We start from the raw sequence: 24,048 nt of genomic DNA, 5'->3' as shown, positions 1-24,048 counted from the left end.
GTGGCTTCCGTGTCTGTCAATCCTAGTGAAGGAGGTGTGGCTTCTGTGTATGTTAATCCCAGCGAAGGAGGTGTGGCCTCTGTGTCTGTCAATCCTAGTGAAGGAGGTGTGGCTTCTGTGTCTGTCAATCCCAGTGAAGGTGGTGTGGCCTCTGTGTCTATCAATCCCAGTAAAGGAGGTGTGGCCTCTGTGTCTGTCAATCCTAGTGAAGGAGGTGTGGCTTCCGTGTCTGTCAATCCTAGTGAAGGAGGTGTGGCTTCTGTGTCTGTCAATCCCAGTGAATGAGGTGTGGCTTCTGTGTCTGTCAATCCCAGTGAAGGAGGTGTAGCCTCTGTGTCTATCAATCCCAGTGAAGGAGGTGTGGCCTCTGTGTCTATCAATCCCAGTGAAGGAGGTGTGGCCTCTGTGTCTGTCAATCCCAGTGAAAGAGGTGTGGCTTCCGTGTCTGTCAATCCTAGTGAAGGAGGTGGGGCTTCTGTGTCTGTCAATCCCAGTGAAGGAGGTGTGGCCTTTGTGTCTGTCAATCCCAGTGAATGAGGTGTGGCTTATGTGTCTGTCAATCCCAGTGAAGGAGGTGTGGCTTCTGTGTCTGTCAATCCCAGTGAAGGAGGTGTGGCCTCTGTGTCTGTCAATCCCAGTGAAGGAGGCGTGGCCTTTGTGTCTATCAATCCCAGTGAAAGAGGTGTGGCCTCTGTGTCTGTCAATCCCAGTGAAAGAGGTGTGGCTTCCGTGTCTGTCAATCCTAGTGAAGGAGGTGGGGCTTCTGTGTATGTTAATCCTAGTAAAGGAGGTGTGGCCTCTGTGTCTGTCAATCCTAGTGAAGGAGGTGTGGCCTCTGTGTCTGTCAATCCCAGTGAAAGAGGTGTGGCTTCCGTGTCTGTCAATCCTAGTGAAGGAGGTGTGGCTTCTGTGTCTGTCAATCCCAGTGAAGGAGGTGTGGCCTCTGTGTCTGTCAATCCCAGTGAAAGAGGTGTGGCTTCCGTGTCTGTCAATCCTAGTGAAGGAGGTGTGGCCTCTGTGTCTATCAATCCCAGTGAAGGAGGTGTGGCCTCTGTGTCTATCAATCCCAGTGAAGGAGGTGTGGCCTTAGTAGTTTAAAAGTTGTAATAAAGAATGTGGCATGGCTTCTTTGTTTCTGCCAGTCCTAGTAGAAAAGGAGGCGTGGCCTCTGTTTCTGGAACTCATAATATAGGAGGCGTGTCCTCTTTTTTTGGAAGTTGTAGTAAATAAGGGGGCGTGGCCTTTGTTTCTGCAAGTTGTATTAAAGTAGGAAGCGTGGCTTTCGTTTCTGGCATTTCTAGAAAAGAAGAAGACGTAGCCTTTATTCGTTGCAGGTCTAAAAGAAGCCACTGATTTTATTTCTGAGGGCCTAATTAAAGAATGTGGCCTTCTTAAAATGTACCTTTTTTTTTTTCATTGCTTTATATGACTGTGTGATATTTTTGTTAAATCTTGTGATATTGACTTTCTGTCATCTATTAAATGCATATTTCATCCGCAGCTGTGATTAAAACCTAAACATCTACTCTTAAATTAGACTTCTGAAAATGTTTTTGGCTCAGGTAACCAGGGAAGTGCTGACCTTCAGTTTAGTCCATGACTGAGGCGTTGAAATCATTGTCCTACGGACTGGACGGTCTGTCACTCCTCAGCGCTGTGGCGAAAGGGAAACTTTACATCTCTCCATCTCGCCTGTCAAGGCTTTAACGAAAGCAATGTCTAAACGGCAGCATCACAGTACCTGTGTACAATATGTTCATAGTCACGGAATGGCGGAGATAACATCAGGAAGGCTGTAATCGCCGACAGCTTTCATACCTCTGTCTTCTTAAAGTGACATTTTAACAGCGGATACAGAAGACGCCGTAGGCTGGCTTAAGCTCCTGTTTTATGACATTACACAAGACGAGCTTGAAAATTTTGAAAGATCTCAAATTTTTATTAAAAAGCAAAAAAAAAAAAAAACTTTGAGTAAGCAACACACACAAAAAACCCACCATATACTGTATAGCCTAAAATATCTGTAATATTTTCTCTTTCAAAATCATATGATAAAGTCTGAGTTTCATATCTAATCTTTTTGGAGATTTTACCCATCAGGCTTTTCCGTCTGCTTTGCAGCTCGATGCCTTATTTCATTCCCCGGCCCTCTTTATTAGCTCATCAATGCATCAAAGGAACTCCATTCTAATTACGTTTGTAACAATTTCAAACCAAATCACCCGGCTTTTGTTTTGCGAGCGCACCCACAATACACCCTCGTGCAGCTATAACGGGTGCGCATCCAGCACAAGCCAAGTAACGCACATTCGTCTTAGCCGTCAGAGTTAATGCTATAAATAGCAGTGTATTAACAGCTAAAACAATTCCATAAAAGATGATCAGGCTGGTGAAAACCTACAGCATTAACATGTTGTGTGAACAGGATCATATACAGTACAGTACAACCGAGGCGAGATACTGTACAGTCGGTAAGGATCCTGAAAAGAGTGCAGCCTCACCTATAATGGACAAGATCAGGAGATAAAAAAGAAGAAAAAAACAAGTTTTTCAATCTGCAATGGTCTAGTAGAGTCAGATTCCTAAAGGGAACCCAATGTAATTGTCTGCAGCTGAAGCCTGTCTCTGCCTCCGGGGTTTGACATGTGGTGTATTCCGAGACGCTTTTCTGTTTGGCACAGTTGTAAAGAGTGATCTTTAGAGTTTCTGAAGATTGCCTGTAAGCTTGGATTCTATTTGGTGTAAGCTCTACTCTAGAGCAGGGGTACTGAATTAAAATTTTATTAAAAGGTCCGATCAATAAAGTTTTTCTTCGAGCCAAATTTGTTTGTGTTAGGATTCGGATTTCTTTATATGCAGTCTATAAAAGAATTAACAATTTAAAATGTCCATAGCATTCCAATTATATTTATTGTCAGTTCTTAGTAACTTTGCTAAACACGTGGACAGTTTGTACAGTCCTGTAAAAAATATCAACAACATACTTAATCAATTATTAGTGAATCATCATTTGCACGCTGCTGAATGTGAACGGACGCTGGTTGCTCTGTCATACCAGGCTCTCAGTCTCAGGACCCATGTTCTGTCTCATGGTGGTGCTTCATATTACTGCTGAGCTCACCATGATTTAGGGACAAACTGATTTAAAACTTCCCGCAGGATGAATAAACATATATTGATCTATCAGTCTTTGAAGTTTCAGTTTTCATAGTCTACTTCCTTTCTCTTTTGCACTCCTTGTCTATACATGGTAAACTATCGTGTTGATTGGTTCTGTTAAGTGATGCATATTCATATCCTCACCTCTAAGAGAAAAGCATTGAACTACTGGTATATTAATTATTCCTATTTATGAGAAAAAGCATCAGGATAGAACTGTCACTTGCTCCAGATCCGGACGGCGGTCCACCATTATGTGATGTCTCCTCCCGAGTCTGTTGTGTGTGAGTTTCTAGAATACTTAAACCAGCCTGTCTGATACCAACAACCATGCCATGGTCAAAGTTACAGACATCACATTTGAGGTTTGATGAGAACACTAACGGTAGAGCACTGCTGAGACGTGATTGGCTGATTGCACTGGATAAAAATCACAAAGCCCATTTGAGTCAAATCTTGATTACTAATTTTACCAATGGTATTAAACTATATTGGAAAAATGACTAGTTCAACTTTCTACCACATGTGGCACCGTTGCCATGGAAGCCGGGCTCAACTAGGAGGACAGCAGTGCTGACAGAACTGTACATGAGCATTGATGGACTTACTTGATGTCGTCTTCGTTGGCGAAGATGATGATCCCTCGAGCGTTCGGGGTCTCCATTAATCTCTTAATGATCTTGTCAAACTCTCCGGGTTTGGGGTCTCGGGGGATCTTCATAGACTGAGCAATGCACAGGCCTCCTGTCACACAAGAAGATGGACAGTGATGTTGAAAAGTGTCTCACTGATACGGACCAGCTCTAATCTATATTAATGACCAGAGAGAAGTTACGAGGAGACGGGTACAAATGCATACAGATGTCCTGGCTATGTTTTTTCGGGCTCGACGGGACGTACAGTACAGTGCCGCTAGTGATATTAATAGACGGACTAATTTGGTTCAGTTGAGCTCAAAAAAAGGACGGGTCAAATCTGATTCCGGGCCTGGAGAGCAGCTTCACTAAAGACCAGTCCGGTGCCGTGTAATTAGCTGACGAGGTGAGGGTTAGAGGTAAAATAAGGTAACGCTGAACCAAATATAAATTGCTATAAATGTAGTTCATTATGAAATGAACAGTTTCTAAAATCTGATTGGCTGAGTTGGGTTTGAAGTAAAAACTCCTGACTATATGCACACACTCACACACACACACACACAAACTCGTTTATTATCAATTGTTTTTTCTATATAATGTCCTACTCTTTGTTATGTTGCTTATAATAATATTAATATGATTAGAATAATAATGCTTATTAAGAAAATAAACTCATCACCTTCTGTTTTTTTGGGTTTGATTTGTGTTTTGTTCTCATTTTTGTAAATTGTTTGGTTTCTCTCTTTTTCATTGATTGCTTTTGCTGATGTGCATGATGATAATAATAATGATAATAATAATAATAATAGTCATTCATCATCTATACCACTTTATCCAGTATAGAGGGATAGAGACTCCCAGGAGGTGGAGTACACCCTGGACAGAATGCCAATCCATCACAGGATATGACATGGGCATACTCACACACTCACATGCTCATTCACACACTACGGATAATTTGGGAACATCAATCAGCCTAATTTCCAGAGGAAACCGGAGCACCAGGAGGAAACCCACCAAGCACGGGGAGAACATGCAAACCCCATGCACACAGACCCCGAGGCGGGAAACGAACCCTTGACCCTGGAGGTGCGAGGCCACAGTGCTAACCACTAAGCCACCATGATGCCTAATAATAATAATAATAACAAAGTATTATGTATCAGGTTTTCACTTAATAAACCTATAATGGCTCTCCAATGCTCCCTAATTGTTTTTTCTTTAAACAAAGCTCTATTTAGAAAGGTCAGTAACAATGACAAACACAGTAATTAGAGCTCTTTCAGTCATGTGATCCACAATCAATACCCTCACCATTTTGTCTGGCCACAGACAATACCACCAAGCCCAATAATTACGATTTGCTGGTTAAATTTTCCCCCGGGGATTTTTACAGAACCCATGACGAGAGGCCAGATGACGCCGTTTGTTGAACATTATCAGTGTTTATTCGTCTCCAGCTGTTCTTTACAACACTCAAGAGGACAGTGTTCTGGCAGATTTATGATTTGGTAGATTATGATAGATAAGCTCTTACATTAAGTTGTACTGATGAGCAATCAGTATTTTTCTGACCCAATTTTCTCCAACTCTAACTCTACTGAGGTTGCTGTGCACGTGCTTGTACCTGTGTATTTCGCCGTTTAGCACCTTTAATAGAATCGTGCAATCATTTTTTAAAAATGAATTTAAGATTTGACGAGACAGCTGTAAACATAGTGTAACAAATGCTAAATACAATAAGGTGCTTAAGGGCGTGACAGCCATCCTTTACCCTTAAATTATCAAACCTAACACTAGTGTGTCATGTATACTGGATATATACTGTGTTAAACTGACTGATTTTACTGATTACGCTCCCTGAGATGAAATAGTCATTACGCTAGCACCAGTCATCACCAACAGGGGCTGATCTCTGACCTGGACTAGCCTCGTCCCACTGGTGCATGACTGATAATCACAAATCTCTTTTCTTTTTGCCAGTGGGGCACTGGGAAAACTGTCTTCCAGTATTCCCATTGTCCAAAACTGTCTTGACTTCCATCATTAACTATAACATCAAAAGATTTATTTTTGGCTAGCATTTTTACATTTTTAATATTATTATTTAGAAAGTATATGAGAGCAGGATGACATCCCTGATGTAATGGTGAAACGTCATCTTATATGCATAAAAGGTTTGACCATTAAAGCATAATTAAAGGCTGGCACTCAGACACTAAAGCAGTCACTGCTCCCCCTGGAGGAAAAACAGTATATGGCATTGCGACCTGGCTTCCTACTGTAGCACAGCTACAAAAAATGTTGCATGCAGCTTTTTCTTTGCGGTCAAAACCCAACGAACGCAAGGAAACCGCTTCTAGTTCATTTTCTTCGCGTTCATTTTACACTTCGGAGGATCGGATATATCCCATGATCCTACATGCTATACATACGGAAATGCGGAAAAGAGCAAAAAAAAAAAAATGTAGTGTTTAAAAAACGTACGCGGAAATATTCATATTTTTTTATAAACCACAAAAAAACTTCCTTTAATCTGACGTTGTGCAGTCAGAGAGTGAACCCGGTAGTGGCGGGCTTTCATATCCAGTTTCCGACACACTGCCCCCACAGGTTAACACACAAACTACAATTTGGGCTGCAGGCTGACGTTAGACAGAGACAAACGAACGCCGGTGTAGAAGTCAATCAATCGCCACTACAAAACACAACATAAACGTCTAGGACGTTCAGAGCGCGTTCGTTTATCCAAAAACTTAACGCCCGTGTGAACAAGGCCTTAAAGGTGTGGGGCTAAATTTATGCATCATCGTGGGGAATCACATTCAGATCAAGTGCCGACCAGGGACTCGTCACGCCATACAGTATGTTATGGAATGCACGGCGTCTGTCCGGTATTGTAAAACTACAACCCTGATAAAATGGCAGCTGGCTTGGATTCACATCACAGGCGAGAACTTTAAATACAGGCTGTCCTCGAAGTCTGGATCCGTAAGCGTTTACTGTTTTTACTTCAAACACAAGATGGCTTTGAAACCAAGAAGGACGGAATAAAATATTCCATTAAGAAATGTTCAGCCTTTTTGAATTTAAATGCATGACATCATTTTTTTATTTTTACATTTTTTCCTACAATACCCATTCATTTCTTTTTTAAATCCCTTTCCCCTCAGCATTCATAGACATCTTAACTCCATCTCTTTTCTACAACCTAAGTCACATACCGTACAGTATGACTCAGTAAAGCAGAAATATACAGTAGAATGAGGTCATAAATATTACTTATAGCGGTTATGGCAGTAAATATAACTTATTTACAGTGTTAATTCACAACGAAAGTAAAACCACTAGAGTTGAAAAGCCAATACTGGAGTAAAATAATAATAATAATAAAATAAAAAAAATCACGATTGCAAGCAGCACTCTGTGAGACGAGCGCAGGATGGAGATCTATCTAGTTTATTTCTCTAGTCTAAAATGCCTCTAGGCAAATAATCCGGTCAGAGGTCTGATTGAATTTTCGAGTAAGTGTATGTTAGATAAGTGGTTCTCAGTTCCTCTTCTAAAATTACAGAGGTTAGCTAGCTAGCCAGCTTAGCATGCAGGTAGCACATTTTTAGGCAATATGGTGATCTACAGCTGGAGCCAAAAGTTTTGAGAATGCCTGAAATTTTAATTTTCACAAAGTCTGCCGTGTTTTTGATGCAAACATCAAAGCCTTTTATACGACACTATATTACATTACGTTTATGCCGTATCTGCAGTGTTGACCCTTTTTTTTCAATTCGCCCTGGCATGCTGTCAATCAACGTCTAGGCCACATTCTGACTTTACTACTGACCTACCATCTGTCCTGTGTCATGCCAACAGTAAAGCATCCTGAGACCATTGCCATAAATAAAGGATGGAACAAAAAACGTCCTCAGAGAGACCATCAAACAACAGTTTGGTGAGAAACAAAGCCTTTTCCAGCATGATGGAGCTCCTCGCTTTTGCCATAAGGCAAAAGTGATGATTAATAAGTTGCTCATGGAACAAAACATCACAATTTTGAGTCCATGGCCAGGAAACCCCTAAATCCCATTGAGAACTTGAGTGATCAATCCTCAAGAGGCAGACGGACAAACAGAAACCGTACGAATTCTAACAAACTCCATGCATTGATTACGCAAGAATGGGCTGCCATCAGTCAGGGTATGTCCCAGGAGTTGATTGACAGATTTTAAAAAAAGACGCCCGTAGGCGATACGGTCTCTTAATCAGTACACCACACAGTACTGATCCATTTTGCACACATGGTTTTTGCACTCACTGTGGACATTCTGGACATGCACTTACACGAGTGGCCACTGCACAACACATCAGGGAATATTAGTTAAATTACCCAGTTACCACTTTAAACACTTAAAATATGTGGCATTTCTGTTTATATTCAATTCATATTCAACTCATTCATTTTTCATTTTTCATAAATGTTTCTTATATTGTATATTTTGTCCTGTACAGTACAGCTGTCTCTTATTTTTCTATATTTTTCATACATTTTTCTTATATTGTATATTTTGTACTGTATAGTGTTATTTTATTTTTTTATTTTATATTCTATTTTATTTTTACTTAGTGAAATTTACCTTCTGTTTTCCTTTTATATTTATTTCCTATTCATTGTCTCTATTTTAAGGTGACGGGCAGTTGTCCAAGCATTTCACTGCTTATCGTACTGTGTTTGACTCTGTATGTGACTAATAAAATTTGAATTTATATTTGGGTCAACACTGCAAATACTGAAAATTAATATTTGTGTCATTCTCGAAACTTTTGGTCATGGCTGTAATATCGTTATCAATAATATCCTATATATAAATAACAGCTTTATATACAGTAGCATCCACATGATTTGAGTTTTGATCTTCTCTCATGGCTCAATGCTCTGTTCTGGTGTTTCACATACTGTATACGGTTCCCATAGGGGCTTCCTCGAGCCTGCAGGTCACAGCAGACCTATAACATGCACATGCTACTGTACAACGTGTTAAATTAAACCCCATCTGCTCCGTTTGAAGTCAGACATCCATCTGTAAAATGACTCAGAAATGCATCAGGAGTTGGTCATCAGTGTGTCTCAGCGACTGAGTTCAAATCCCCAAATGAATCATCCAGGATAGAGACTTCGAAATATGTTAGAGAACGAACTGTTGAAGAGGCGTAGGATGGGAGATAAAGGACATATATTCGTGACAGGTTTTTTTTTTTTTTAATCTCTTTCTTCCAATTTTCTAATCTTTTCCGTGGTTAAGGCAAAAATCTGATTAGTGTGCTACACATCATACGAAGTGATAACGTTTCATTAAAGCAAAGAAAGAAAAAAAAAATACACTTTCCCAGCAGAGGCATACACAATGTGGAGATTACTGAGGATTCTTTTTCCCATCTAGCCTGAATATTACACTCAGATGACTTTTCTTTTTTTTTTTTTAACCATCTGCCTGCAGTTTTATTTCTTCAACACTTAATAGCTTCAGTTCATGGCCCTTAAAAGGCTCATAAAAATCTCGCAGAATGTGACTTTGACACCTGGTGTAGTGAGACAGGATGATGACCCATTTAGCGTTTAGACGTGTCATTAAGCATTTCGCTTGATAGAAGCGCTGTTAAGGCTGTTAATTGAGACTGCATTACTGTACCTGCCTCTCGAGAGATCTGAACAAACGCATCCACGCCGCTCTCTCCGTAGTTGCCCTCGGAGGCTAGCGTAGAGACGTAATTCCAGCCGAGCGCCTTGACGATGTCCACCATGGCCTGAGCCTGGTACGAGTCCGGAGGAACCACCCGGGAGAAGAAGTCGTAGCGGTTGTTGTCGCTGAGCTCCGGGGCTGTGGAGGCATAGCTGATCTGAGGAATCTGCAAACAGGAGACACACAGGATATACAGAACTGGACTGAGCAAACGTCTTGCATCCCTCTCAAATCAAGAACCAGAACCAGACTTCTTTTTTTTTTTTTTCATTCCTTGAGGAACAGGTCTCCAGGCTTCCTGAAGGATGTTTTTTTGTCTCTTTGTTGTCTCTCATTCCACTCCAGTCCCTGTACCTAACCGGTTTCAAAGGAATGTTGTTGGGATTTTTTTTTGCTTTTTAAACCTCACAGTGATTTACAAATCATTCAAGTATTTAAAAAAAACATCTAACTTAAGACATGAACCAGTGAGAAACAGGTGCAGATGATGACAGATGATCAGGCCGGTGATTATTATACTGGTGATGCTGAACGCTGAGTGGTTGGAACAGGCGAGAGGGGAAATGAGGTTGTGCTGAGGTTGGTATATAAACAATTTATTTTAAAATTGTATATTTAGGCACTTTGCATCATGTCACAGTGAAACGTTTGTTCCCATTTCTGTAATTTAATCCACATCATTAAATTTAATTCATGAAGAAATGAGGCATGGGCTTTGCACAGTAGTGCACATCTGGATTAACCATTAAAATGATGGTCACAATAATTGTACTGTTGAATTATATGATTTTAAAGTTAATATTAAAATGATCATTTTTAAGCCTTTTTTTATATCAATAACATCAATGTTAAAAGAAATTTAATTCGGTTTAAAGTGAAAACTTCCCTATTAAATGTAACATTTCTTGTTAATTTTTTCCCCCATGTTAAACAGATGTTTTAAAGCTTATTTTTAAGGCATACTGTTCTGCATTCTGGGTACAGACATTTCCTTAGCTGAGGTAATATTTCATGTTGAAAGATCATTTGTTTTCTGGGATCCCGCTGGTTACTGACATTATGTTTATCAGCCGTTTCATTTCACACTCTAGCTTAGTCCAGGTCGAAAAGACAGATTTAACAATCCAAAATACATAAAAAATAAAGAGTCTTGTCATACAAAAAGTGTTTTAAATACATAAACATATTATTATTATTATTATTATTATTATTATTAATAATAATAATAATAATAATAATAAATCATTCATTGAAAAAGGATTTTTTTTTTTTGCATATGCAAATCTGGACCTCTTTTTATTCATTCATCTACAGTAAGTGCTTTATCCTTTTTAGTGATGCAGAGGATACAAAGCTAATCCCAAGATTTTGGCATGAACTGTGAATACGTCATGCATGGCATACCAATCCATAGTTCCGACAGAATTTTAAAAGAAAATTATAATAAAAGTTGAAGGATGATGCAGACTGTGTTTCATTCTGACGTAAGTGACCTAAAACTAACAAAAACACGTGTTTATCTTTTTATTATATATTAAAAACATTTCTTGGGCACATTGCTTGTTGAATGTGATTATAAACACACTTATTTTCACATTCAGATTCAGTGTAAGTGTCACTGCTCTAGTGTATCATTAGATTGTAGATTTCTACATACACCAAAAATAACGCAATAAAACAATAAACTGCACCTATAGTGTATAAGTTACTAAAAAATAAACAGAAAAAAATCCAATATAAGAACAGAATAAAATTAACAGGAGAAAATGTATAAGGTGTTATGCCTTTACATTGTACGGTACATTGTACATTTTGTACAGTACTGTACATAGAACATGAGATTTCTGTAGACCATGAAACCTTGAAAAACTTGGGAGAATTAAAAATGCAATTTTTGTTTTTACTTTTGTGATTTTTCATTGTTGTCATTTTTATGTTGCAAATTATATATATATATATATATATATATATATACTGCATGTGTAATCTTTTTAATCAGACATAAGCCATGCATAGTGCCCACTGGATGAGGCAACAAAATGAAGTCGGCCGAGGACCTGAATGATCTGAACGAAGTTATCACATCTGGAATTTCCTTAGTGATCAATAAAGTATCAACCTATAGAGTTCTTCTTGTCTGATTGCACGGCTGTATTCCAGGACTCAGACTGTTATAGAGGTGTTTTTGGGAGCATGAAGAATCCTTTTCACATATGAACTGGACACCACACTGTGTGCTGTAATCAAAGCTAAAGGGGACTGAATGAAATCTTAGTATGAGTGGGGTTTTTTTTTTATTTTAAACAAAACAAATTAAAGGCACATTTATGTAAACAACAACAAGTGTAATAATTTACGATACATAATTTCTACAAATATGTGTTTTGTTTTGTTTTGTTTCCCTTAAGGGACTGATCCTTGTACGTGCCATATGCAATAGTGTAGTGACAAACAGTATGCCCTGTAGCAGTCCTAAAACATTTAGAGAAAATGTAAATGTTCTTTACTGGTGTGACTGTTAAGCAGCCGTATTGCCTGCGGGATAAATCTGTCCTCTGACTCTGTGTGTGTGTGTGTGTGTGTGTGTGTGTGCACGCGCGCTTTGGTGCTAAAGAACTTAAAGTTAAAATAAAATAAATGGAAAAATAAGCACACATGACATGAAAACGTAGAGCCAGGCCTAGGGTACTCATCTACAGATTAAGATACTGGATTAGATTAGATTAGATTAGATTAGATTAGATTAGATTAGATTAGATTAGATTAGATTAGATTCAACTTTATTCGTGTTGTGCAAGTACATGTACAAAGCCAATGAAATGCAGTTATCATCTAACCAGAAGTGCATACATGGTCTATTTACAATAAATATCACATAAGTAGTAAAATAATGTTATCATACGATATGTACAGGATATACATTTGTACCTACAGTATATGATTGGCTGTATAGTATATGTTGTATATAAAGGTGGTATACAGGATATACAATGACAACATTATAGATTATGGATGGTGTAAAGATGCACAGTGGATAAAGCAGTGCAATATAAAGTGAAGGAGACATTGCGGTAGTGTAGTGGTCGTTATGTCGTGATCAGATGTTCAATACAATAACAGTCAAAGGGAAAAGGCCATTTGTAAGTCTGCTGAGGGACCTGTAGGGCCTGGACAAAGCGAGAAGAGTGAATAGTCTATGATTAGGGTGAGACGTACTGTATCACTTTTTTTTTTTTTTTTTTGTGAAAATGTCCTTCTTTGTGAATTCTTTAGCTGATAGTGACCAAGTACTTTTATTACTTTACTTTGAACTAGGGCTGTCGATATTAATGTGTTAACACTCGTATTTCTTAGTGAAATGACCAGATTTGACCCTTATGGCTTCCCATGATCGCCGCATGGCTAACCGGCTGTGTGTGATAATGGCTGAATTATGCTGAAGGTCAAGTTTTAATATAAAAAGCTTCAAGATGGAAGTTTGGGTAAAACCAAGCAAAAGTTGTCAAGTGTGTTTAAGTTACTTTTGTGGCGAACTATTTTTTACAAGAGTACATTAAACGTAATCTGTGGGAGTGGAGGCTCAGGTAGCTAAGGCTCTTGGGTGTTGTTTTTGGATCTGAGGATCCAGGTTTGAGCCCCATGATTGGTGGGTTTGCCCATCCCACCCAGCCATGGCATGCAGTGCCGGTTTGAGTTTTTAAATCAATATTATAAAAGTGCATAATCGAATTTCCTCTAACCAGTTTGTCATGCATTTCTTTATTCCAACATTGCACATTTATAATACAAGTAAATCTGTGGTATTTTAAAATTGTGATAAATGGTGATCGATCACAGTTTATGACTATAATTAACTAGATTAAAATTTCTGATTGATTGACTGCACTACTTTGAACTACTGTAAGTGCAACACTATCACTCTTAGGATTATTTAATAAGAAGAGCCTAAATTCTAATCGCAATGAAAATCGTTGAATTTAAAATGCGGCAGATTCGTTACTCAAACTTCTCTAGATTCCAGGACAAAATCAGCTTCTCACACCAGACCGAGTTTTATGTGTTGGATTTTCCTAATTTAACCTGGAAAAATGTTGTGAGTTTAAGCTGTGGATGCATTAGCACCTACACCCATTAAAGCTGTATTTTCAGACACAGGTTCATCCAGGTCATGGCTTTAATTACACCGCTAAGTAATTCTCCATTAACGGAACACTTTTTAAATAAAAAAAAAATAAATAAAAAAATGTTAATGTCCCTGCCAATGCACTAGAGCTGGTTCAGGATGGTGGACGTGATTCATTTCCATAAATACTTACTTGCTTACTTAACTCTTTCTCTAGCCTCCTCTGAACGCCTGGACTAAATGGAACCTTTTTCCGTAAGTGCCAGGCGTTTGGATTAGCAGGTTTCTGTTAATCACCAAGAATGGTATTCAGTATGATAATTCTCCTTTGATAGGTTTTAATCCAGCCGTGTTCGGCTTCTGCATGCTAATATGCGCAGATAAATCTCCATAAGGAGGTCTCAGATGCAGCTCTTCGTCAAGTCGAGAAATATCAGAGCAGAAAATACATACATCGATTCATTGCAAAGATGCATAAGCCTAATGTAACACTAAGGACATATGGGCAGGTCCTTACTTTCTTTATAACTGTCTGTATAACTGAACGTTAGAATGTACCTTTTTCTAAATTGCGAGGTTATATAAATGTGGGTCAGTGAGAAGAGGAACACAGGCGGAGTGTGTGGAGAGAAGGACACGAGAGGAAGCCATTTGACAGATTATCCATTGAGGATTAGAGCGGTTTTAGTCAAATGAAGTGATGCACAGAGGAACCCAAGGCCATTTCACAGCCTTTCAAAAACTACACATTCGACAACAGACTTAGCTCGTCATTCACATCCCTGAATCATCGAAAAGCAGAGATTAGATCGGCGTCAAACACTATACAGACACATGCACATATACGCACAAACAGTCTCACATTATAGACTGAAACAGATCGTGGGTGGCTTTACTGAGCATCAATAAAACCTGTGTAATGTACGTAGGCTGTGTTTGGGATCAGGGAGAGAAATCGCTCTAAACACACTCGCGGGTCTTTTATTCGAGAAAGAACGTCTCGGCTTTAAATCACTCAACTCCCACAATTTCGGTTTGGTTTTTCAATTGTTTAGCGGAAAACCGATTGCGTTTTAGTTCATGCAGATGAGGAGTGTTTGGAATTTTCCTGGAATTTCAAATAAAATGTATTCTGTAATCTATCAGGGCTTATACAGTAGGAACTTTACATATCGTCACTCACCATAAGATTTGTGTGTGTGTGTATATATATATACACACATATATATATACACGCTTCAAGAACTAAAATTTTGCATGCAAAGCATTTTCGGCATATGAGTTAAACGTACATCCGGTTGTGCGTACTTTTTTTTTTTTGGCATTTTGTGCAAGAATTAGTAAGGAAATAGCACCATGGGTACCAAGAATGTTACCAATAACAGTAAGAAGAAGGAAATGGAGCCACTTTCAGTTTCATTTTTAAAAAAGCCAATGCCAAAAGGAATACAGTAGATTAAATGAGGTTTAATGTCTATTTATTTTATATTCGACTTCTTTTCTAAATGTTTTGATTGTTTTTATATGCAAAAATATAATGATAATGTAAATTGATAATATTGGTAATATTTTTGTGAGGCTGGAACGGATTATCCGCATTTACATTATTTCCTATGGGAAAATGCGTTTCGCAATATGGAATTTTGCTTAAAGAACTCTCCTTTGGAATGGATTAAATTCATATGTCGAGGTACCGCTGTATCAGCAATTAAAGCGATTGGATTTAAATCTGCTATAAAAGTCTCCTAATGCCATGAATTGCACAAAAAATTCCCACAAAACCTATAGGAAGCCATGAAATTCCCACTATCGTAAATTACGACCTAAAATTAGGAAGCCAACTTAGGTTTGGCCATCTAGTGCTGAATCTGAAAAACATAAACTTTGGGAAAACCATCAGTTCGATTCCTTAAAAAAGTAACATATTCCTGGGGCAGGACCCATCCCCACTAATAGTTTAGGAAGCCTTCATCTTGTGCACACTGTAAAGTTATTTATCTTTGTGCACCCTGCTCGCATTCTAACCACAGAACAATTTAACTGTTGAAATAAAGCAACGAAGACGTTCATTTCCCAAACACACCAATCAGTCAAAACATTAATGCACTAACATTGATTATCAATTATATACCAGCAAGCTGTGTAAATCAATAAAGCATTAACATGAACCCAATAACTCATGCGCACAAGATAGTAACTTGTTCCTGCAAGATAAGAACTTGTTTCCACAACATAATAACTTGCGCTCAGAAAATAATATTACATAATAATATAGACATAATAAACAAATCACCATCATCTTGTTGGATTTTTGGTGGATCTGTAATAATCCTGTAATAATAAGGGTCTGTGATAATACTGACAAACTGGATGGAGTTTTTTCTGTGGGATTATTATAATTATAATTATATAGCTCTATACTGATGACCTGCAAATTGCTCATACGCATAATATGAAGCAGAAAGTATGCTACATGTGCTATTTATGAGTGTGTTCATGTAGGCATGATGCGTCACCATGCAGCGCCAAATCCCCAGCGCTCAATTCACTCCGCTTACTTTTATTCAGCTGGATTTATATAAATGTTAGGTGTTTATTCAATGCCAGGATTCTGGGTAATGCTTGATGTACAGCATGCGCTGTGGGAATGCTAACAGGAGATACAGGATGTAAAATCCCTAAAGCTGGTTTTTGCTCAATGTGTACGTGTGTGTGTGTGTGTGTGTGTGTGTGTGTGCAGCTGCCTGTATAAGAGGGTGTAGTATTTTAGCCAATCCTGCACATATAGAACATACAGTCAACTCAAAAAACTATTGGCACCCTTCAGGAAAAAGATCTAAAAGAAAAAAAGTCTACAATGATAAAATGTTTCTTTTGAAAGGTGCCAATAATTTTGCAGTGAACTAGTTCATCTTGTAGATTAAAGTAGCTTTCTGTATTCCTTAATGTTTTTTGATGTGTATAAGAGAATGCAGCATTTCATTTATCCTTTGGCATTCAGAATATGTACTGTGTAGTCAACTCCAAAACTATTGGCACCCTTCAGAAAAATTAACAATAAAAAAGATACATATTTTTTTTTCCTCTTAATGTATTTTCTTTTATGAAAGGGAATCAATAATTTTGCACTAAAGTCTTTTCTATACTTTAATGTTTTTTTTTATCTCTGCTATTTCATTTAGCCTGTTTGTAAGGCGCCAATAATTTTGCAGTAAACTTGTTTATCTTGTACCCTTGTAACCTACAGTAGTTCTCAGTATTTAATTCATTTTTTGTAAGTGGCTGTGCATGTATATATGGACTGCGATGATTTTTTTTTCGTAAGGTGACAAGTTTTCCCTCTGAACATTAATAAAGCAATCAATCAAGCTTGCACGTCTGCCCTCTCCGTTCTGCTCACATTTCCTCCAGCTGATCAAACTGTCCACTCTGTTAGCTTCATCAACGCACCGAGGCAAACCCAGGTTCACGGGAAGTTGAGGACGCTCAAAGCAAACCGCTAGCTTCACCTTAGAGCTGCGGTTGGAATAATTATTTAGACAGCGCTTCTAACCAGAGACTTAACATGCGCCGACAAACATGCTTTAGCAGCTCAATGGATTCATAAAACGTGAACAAGACAGACCGTAAATATCCCACCCTTAGCAATGTTGAGGGAATTTACATACCAAGAAAAAAGACCAAGTAATTAGTGAACAGAATAAAAAACTCTTTTGAATATCTCAATAAGGATACAGTGATGTAATTAGAACAAGGGAATCCTCAGCCTCAGTTTGACACCAGGATTTCTCTGCTAGCCCTAAAAATAATTTAGCTAGCAGGCAAACAATTGCACGTTTTTCGATCACAACTGGAGCAACCAGCTTAGATATTGTCCATTAAGGCACTTTAAAACCAAGTTTAGGATTAAAACATTCTCAATTCTTTTGAAGAAAGAAATTTTGAACCAGTTCTTTCGTTTCAGACAGCCTTCAGAAAGAAAAGCCGGTTCTATTGGGCCACCAACACTGTGCTGCGCTAGAACGAATAACTGCTTACATCAGGGGATGGGGTGGCGGGTGACCAAAGGGATTAAAAACATTTAAAAATAAAACAAAAAGGACTATGCAATGGGCAGATCAAATGTTTTCTAGCAATGAAAAAGGAGAACTGCTAGTACAGCCATGGTAAAGTTTACCATTATTGTTGGCGGTAGCATTAGCATTCCCACTAGCTATAAGAATGCTAGCATTGCTGGGAAAGTAGAGATGTACACTGACGTGTACAGTAACTTAATGATGTGACTCTGTAGTGGAAAAACAAAGCCAGTGCTTAAGAGGCTCGCTATCAAACTCACTCTGAACCGGCATTAGCACCAGACACAAAGTAGCACCTGGTTCACTTTGGAGGGAAATAGGTTAATTTTATCCGTTCTTTCTTAAAGATCAGGTGCCGAAGTTTGTAATTGGTAAAAAAAAAAATCTAACAGCTCTTAATATTAAGTAAAATAAGCAATTTTGGATATACATTGTCTTCCAAATTAACTGTTAGGACTGCCAAGTAATTGAAGGTACCTATTACCATATACCCGAATGCACAATACGCACACACAGTCAATAATCTGTTTTATATTCATGACACGCAACCACTATAAGAAGTCAATTGAAGAACACTGAAGATAAATTCATCCGTGATCTAAAAAAAAAAAAAAAAAAAAAAAAAGACTTTTAACTCCGGTACAATTAAAGAAAGATGCTCAACCTGAAGTTTCCATGGAGACAGACCTTATTTATTTGCACAGCCACTTTAACATGCTCTGAAAGTTTCGAGTGAAGAAGCAGTACAGCATAATAATGAAACATCTGTACATTATTTAAACTAACATATGCTCTATACAGTGGCTGTTCATGCAGCGTTCAAGAAGCTTCCAGCACCAAAACATCAAAGTTAAACCACTACAGATCTTCCGTATCCCCCAGAACACACAAAATATCTTGCATGGTCATCTGTACCCTAATAGGAAATATAAAAAGTTCTGCATGCCACAAAGGAAAAAGGATATTGTCCCCCTTTCTTCCTCTTTCTTTAATTCCCTATTCTATTCCTTTTTTTCTTTTCTTTTTTTTTAACAAACCAAAACCCCAAAAAGTTAAAAATAGAATCTGTCTGTACCCAAACAACCGTAAAAAAACTATTTGCATAGAACCACTAAAATGAACAATCTCAGTCTCTGAGGACCTTATTTAAAGAAGGCAGAGTTATAAAAGGCAAGTCAAGAAGCAGGGTCAAAGGTCAGCCAAGCAATCTGAGCGCGGAAAAACAGAGATGTCAGATAAAAAATTGGAAAGAAATTTACAACTACGAGGATCCGAAAGCTGCCGAGGGGAAATGCAAAGAGGTCAGACAAGGATATGATGCCAAAGCGTGAACGTATATGCTATTACGGAATATTTAGCCTACATTGAGAAAATCCTCAATCCTCTGTGTGCTTGTTCTCTGTGTTACAAAGGCCGTTCGAGTCAAACCGAGACTAATGATGACAGTTCGGGGGAACTAAGGCGTAAAATCCATTGACATTTACAGTAGACTTTAAGCACAGTACTGTGCTGAGACTCTTAGCCGCAAAGCCGTTCATCCATGAATGACGTTCCTGCTGCAGTCGTTCCCGTGAACAATTAGCGAGTGAAGCGTCTGATCCTTGAAAACTGACGGAAAACAGATTGTTGTCAACTGGCAGAAGAGGCGCATCTGTCTGTACACACAAACATTCGCAAACACCATTTGTACATTACAGGAACTTGGCTGAGAGTTATTGCCTCATCCTCTACACAGTTCTGACCTCATTCCATTTCCACATGTTTGGGCCATTAAAGGAGTTCCTGGGAGGCCAGGCTTTCAGACCAATCCAATCAAGGCACCGGCGTCCTGAGAAAACTTTCTATCGTGATGGTGTCCTGCACTAGTGAAACACTGGGATAAGTGCATCAGTGTCGCAGAGGATTATATAGAGAAATAAGGGGAGTTTTTTTTTTTACTCTACGCAATCAAAATCACTCTGACCTGAACGCCCCTCATATTATGGGTTGCCTCTGGGTCTCTGGTTTCCTCGCTCCTAGGTGTGAAAGTATGTGTGCATGGGATCCTTAGATGCACTGGCATTCCATTAAAGTGTATTCCGGCTTCACAATACTGTAGGTGTTCTTATTATAGGCTTCAGATCGATCGGCAACCTGACCAGGATAAACCAGTGAGAAACCCAGGATCAGGAGTGGGCCGGCAAAAATGGTGGATTGGATGTTGGAGGCAAAAACAAGAAATTTATCAGATCCTTGGAAGTGGATTAGAAATTGGAAATTTTTTACATATGAAGAATCTTTTTATTGTGTAAAATATGTCTCCATCCATCTATTTATCTAGGAGCTGTGAAGGCCAACGGTGATCATTGTATTTATTCCTAAATAAACACTTTTTACCGTATAATATCTGAGCTTTAACACGGCCTAGCAGAAGATTTTATGATTTGTTATCCCTATAATAGATTATGTTTTTGCATTTATGGATCTTTGTATTGTATATCACTGAGTCTTATATTCTTGAAATGCATTTGTGTGTAACAAATCCCATCCGCTTTCCCATGAAACATAAATGCTCCTCTATCCAATATGTTCTACTTATGGACCTGCACACACACACACACACACACACACACACACACACACACACTCCTCTCTCTCTCTCTAACTCTCTGATACACTCTCATATCCCTCTTTCTGTGTGTACAGCAGTAAATTTAGCTGTGGGACTGAGGGGCTTAATGTCTCGAGGGGTTCCTCTAATTCTCCAGCTATCAACTGCCTGATGGTTTATCTCACTCCTCAGCCTCTGTTCAACAGCTCCTGGTAAAGGAGATGTCATTAAGCCATGCGCTGTGTGAAACTTGTCACTGTGCGTCTGTGAGAGAGAGGCAAACCGAGGCGTAGGGCTTTGTCTGGATCTCGCCGTGGATCTGAAAATCGCTCATGTAACGCGGCGCCTGTTGTCTCCTCTGGCAAAACCTCTTCAAAACACAGTATCAGACTCGTCACGGGGGAGTCGTCACGAGAGCGCCAGGTTTTTATGACAGTTTCCTTGAGTATAATAACCTGGTTTGGTGTTTGTTTGTGAAAATAAGGCATGTGGGAAAAATGGTTTAAAACGAAATTAGATGCCAAATTATTAGACGTTCAATTAAAGAGATACAGCTTTTTATAAACACTCACCTGTAACTCCTGATTACGTGGATCTGAATAATTTCAAATGCATGAATATACATTGACAAAAGTTTTGAGAATGACACAAATATTAATTTTCACAAAGTCTGCTGCTTTAGTGTTTTTAGATCTTTTTGTCAGATGTTACTACGGTGTACTGAAGTATAATTCATTTATATAATAAAATATTTTATAATTAATAAAATATAGTTACAATGTCTTAAATATAGTAATACTATCTTACCATATAATTCACGTACACTAATCCTAACTTTGTGTTCAATAGCACAATTTTAAACTGTGCGAAATGTTCGCAATTTGTTTAAAAGTGCAACTATTGTATTAGTTTGCTGCCGTAACGAAGAAATTTCCCCACTGTGGGACGAATAAAGGGAGATCTTATTCGATCTTATCATCATCACAAGCATTTCCTAAGTGTCAAAGGCCTTTATTGACAATTACATTACGTTTATGTAAAGAGTCATTATTTGCAGTGTTGACTCTTGTTTTTAAAGACCTTTGCATTCACCCTGACATGCTGTCAATCAACTTCTGAGCCACATCCTGACTGCTGGCCGCCAATTCTTGCATAATCAACGCTTGGAGTTTTTAAACTCGTTGTTAAATTTGTAGAGTTTTGTTGAGAGTTGACCACGTTTGAAAGTTCACAATGAGATTCAGTTCTATTTCCATGTTATAATTTCCATGTTCCAAGCCACTTGGTAATCACCTTTGTCTTATGGCTGTGTTCTTAGACAAAATTGGCTGAGAAGCAACTCTACATATGAATGATCTTAGGATGCTTTACTGTTGGCATGACACATAAGTACTTAAAAACTTAATTGTTATTATCCAAAAAATTGAAATTGTCAAGAAAAAGCCGTCGACACTTTTAAAATCCTTTAAAAAAACTTTTGGCCGCGGCTATACAACAAGATTTCATCAAAGATTTTCTTAGAGCACTATATCAAACTTTTCAACAATAGACAACGTGATCAATAACATGCCAACTTTACAATCAGCAATCAACCATAATTACAATATTGTTTAATGGGAATGCAATGAAAGTTGGTTCCTGGACAAAAATGTTCTCATGGCATATTTTAGCAGAAAATATCAATAAAACAAAAACAATAAAAAATCATGACAGATGCTAAATACAATATACACATATTCTCTTCTTTGCTGACTCCTCTCGAATCTTTAAGGCAGAAATGTGCTTGGTTCAACCTTAAATTCTGTATATACGGTATGTCATTCTATACTGTTTAGCCAAAAAAAGGTTAAGAAAGAATTCAACACATTATTAAAGCCTAGACAGATATCAGTCACGGTCCTCACTTTGCCTCATGGTAAGAAGTGAAGTGCATGAATCGATGCACCCATCATGCATAGTGTCCTCTGTACAAGCCTCTGCAGGCAGTGTTATGATCTGGGGTTGCTTCAGTTGGTAAGGTCTAGACACGGAAATGTTATGTGGCAATAAAATAAAGTCAGCTAACGACCTGAATGAGCTGAATGACCAGGTTATCATATCAGTTATACAGTTTTTCTTGCTTGATGCATCATTTTCAGGTATGAATGGGCCACCACATCATGCACCGTAATCAAAGCTAAGGGCGATTGAATGGATAATTACTGCACTTATTGCTGTATTACTGCAAATAGCTCTGGCTCCACACCTGTTTGCAATCCGCTTTTGTTAATAATGATATTTAAACTGCTGGTATATAAGACTTGTTGCACACTTGTCTTGGCACTTATGTTTGTTTTTGTGTTTTTTTCACTGACTGTGCATTATTGCGACTCGAATCTCCAATTTGCCATCCTGTGTTTTGTTGTTAGCCTTTACCCAGGTATTCTAGTGCAAATCCGCCTTGCCTCCTGAGGCATTGCTGCCATCGAGATTCTTAGTTAAAATATATTATGACAGCTCCAAATGCCTATTTATGGATGATTTACATGACACGCATAGAGCACAGCTGATATATGTGTGAATAATAGTGTTTTGCACAGTAATGATGTTCATTAAAGGTCACCACAGTCAGCCTCCATATTTAATCACCACATATACTAAATAAATGTGGCCTTTGTGTTTGTTTAATTATATTTTACAGGCTACAAGTGGCTATGATGAGAATTTACTCATTTTTCCATCCTAGTAAGTATAGAAAGCTTTTCTGAGCGAGATATACAGTGGATAAAGAAAAGAATCACCCCTCTATAAAATAATCCCTTTAAAATAAGAGTTGCTTTGCAGCCTGAAATGAAGAGAGATCCAGATTTTGTTTCATCCAGATTCATTTACTCAGTGTAATGTTTAAAATCCAAGTAAAAGATTTAACACCAACATGTCAGAAAAAAAAGAAGAAGAAAAGAACATAGTCACTGATTTGAAAAAGGATCACTTCCTAAACATAATCAGGTGAAGCCATAATCCATAATCACCTTCTTAATGGCACACACAGACGTTTGACTTTCAACTGTGTCCAGCTGTGGGTATTTTGATATATAAGCTAGAGCATTCCAGTTTATTAGTGAAGTCTATTATTAAGTATTGAAAATATTCGGTACAACACAGACCCTCCCTGGATCAGAAGGAAACTGGTCAAAGAGGCAACCAAGAGGCCCACAGCAACTCTGAAGCAGTTGCAGGAATTTATGGCAAAGAGTCGTCATTGTCTGCACGTGTCACAAATTCCAGCTTGTAGGAGGGTTGCAAAAAAAATGTCCTGAAAAACTGAGCTTTGCAAAACCACATCTTAAAGATTCTCAGGCCACTAGAGGAAAATCTGATGCACTTTGTCAGAAAGGTGTCAACGGGAAGGGTTTAATTTCAAACACAATAATGACCCAAAGCACACGGCAAAACTGAACTCCCAGTGGTTAGTGGAGAAAACAGTACATTTTTTTGCCTGGGCTAGCCAGAAGCCAGACTTAAACGACGTTTAAAGAATGACTTGAAGACTGCAGTCTATAAACGATCACCATCAAATTTTACTCAAAGTGAGCAGTTCTGCAAACAAGAGAGGGCAAATATTGCATTTACATTTCGGCCTTTGGCAGAGGCCCTCATCCAGAGCGACTTACATTGTTTCTCATTATACATCTAAGCAGTTGATGGCTAAGGGCCTTTTTCAAGGGCCCAACAGTGGTACCTTGGT

General features: G+C 38.4%; 1 protein-coding gene across 1 annotated transcript in view; it reads right to left on the bottom strand.

The window, feature by feature from the left end:
- Nucleotides 1-24,048, bottom strand: part of grm6a (glutamate receptor, metabotropic 6a) — an 83,395-nt gene that overhangs the window by 32,171 nt on the left and 27,176 nt on the right. Inside the window, exons 3-4 of the mRNA XM_053504647.1 lie at nt 9,482-9,698; nt 3,768-3,903 (exon numbers count right to left, since the gene is read on the bottom strand). Coding sequence (XP_053360622.1) covers nt 3,768-3,903; nt 9,482-9,698 — 353 coding nt within the window. The remainder of the gene's footprint in view (nt 1-3,767; nt 3,904-9,481; nt 9,699-24,048) is intronic.

This window comes from Clarias gariepinus, chromosome 9 (genome assembly GCF_024256425.1).
Source record: "Clarias gariepinus isolate MV-2021 ecotype Netherlands chromosome 9, CGAR_prim_01v2, whole genome shotgun sequence".
In the NCBI taxonomy this organism is placed as follows: domain Eukaryota; kingdom Metazoa; phylum Chordata; class Actinopteri; order Siluriformes; family Clariidae; genus Clarias; species Clarias gariepinus.
This window is presented reverse-complemented; position numbering and strand designations above follow the sequence as displayed.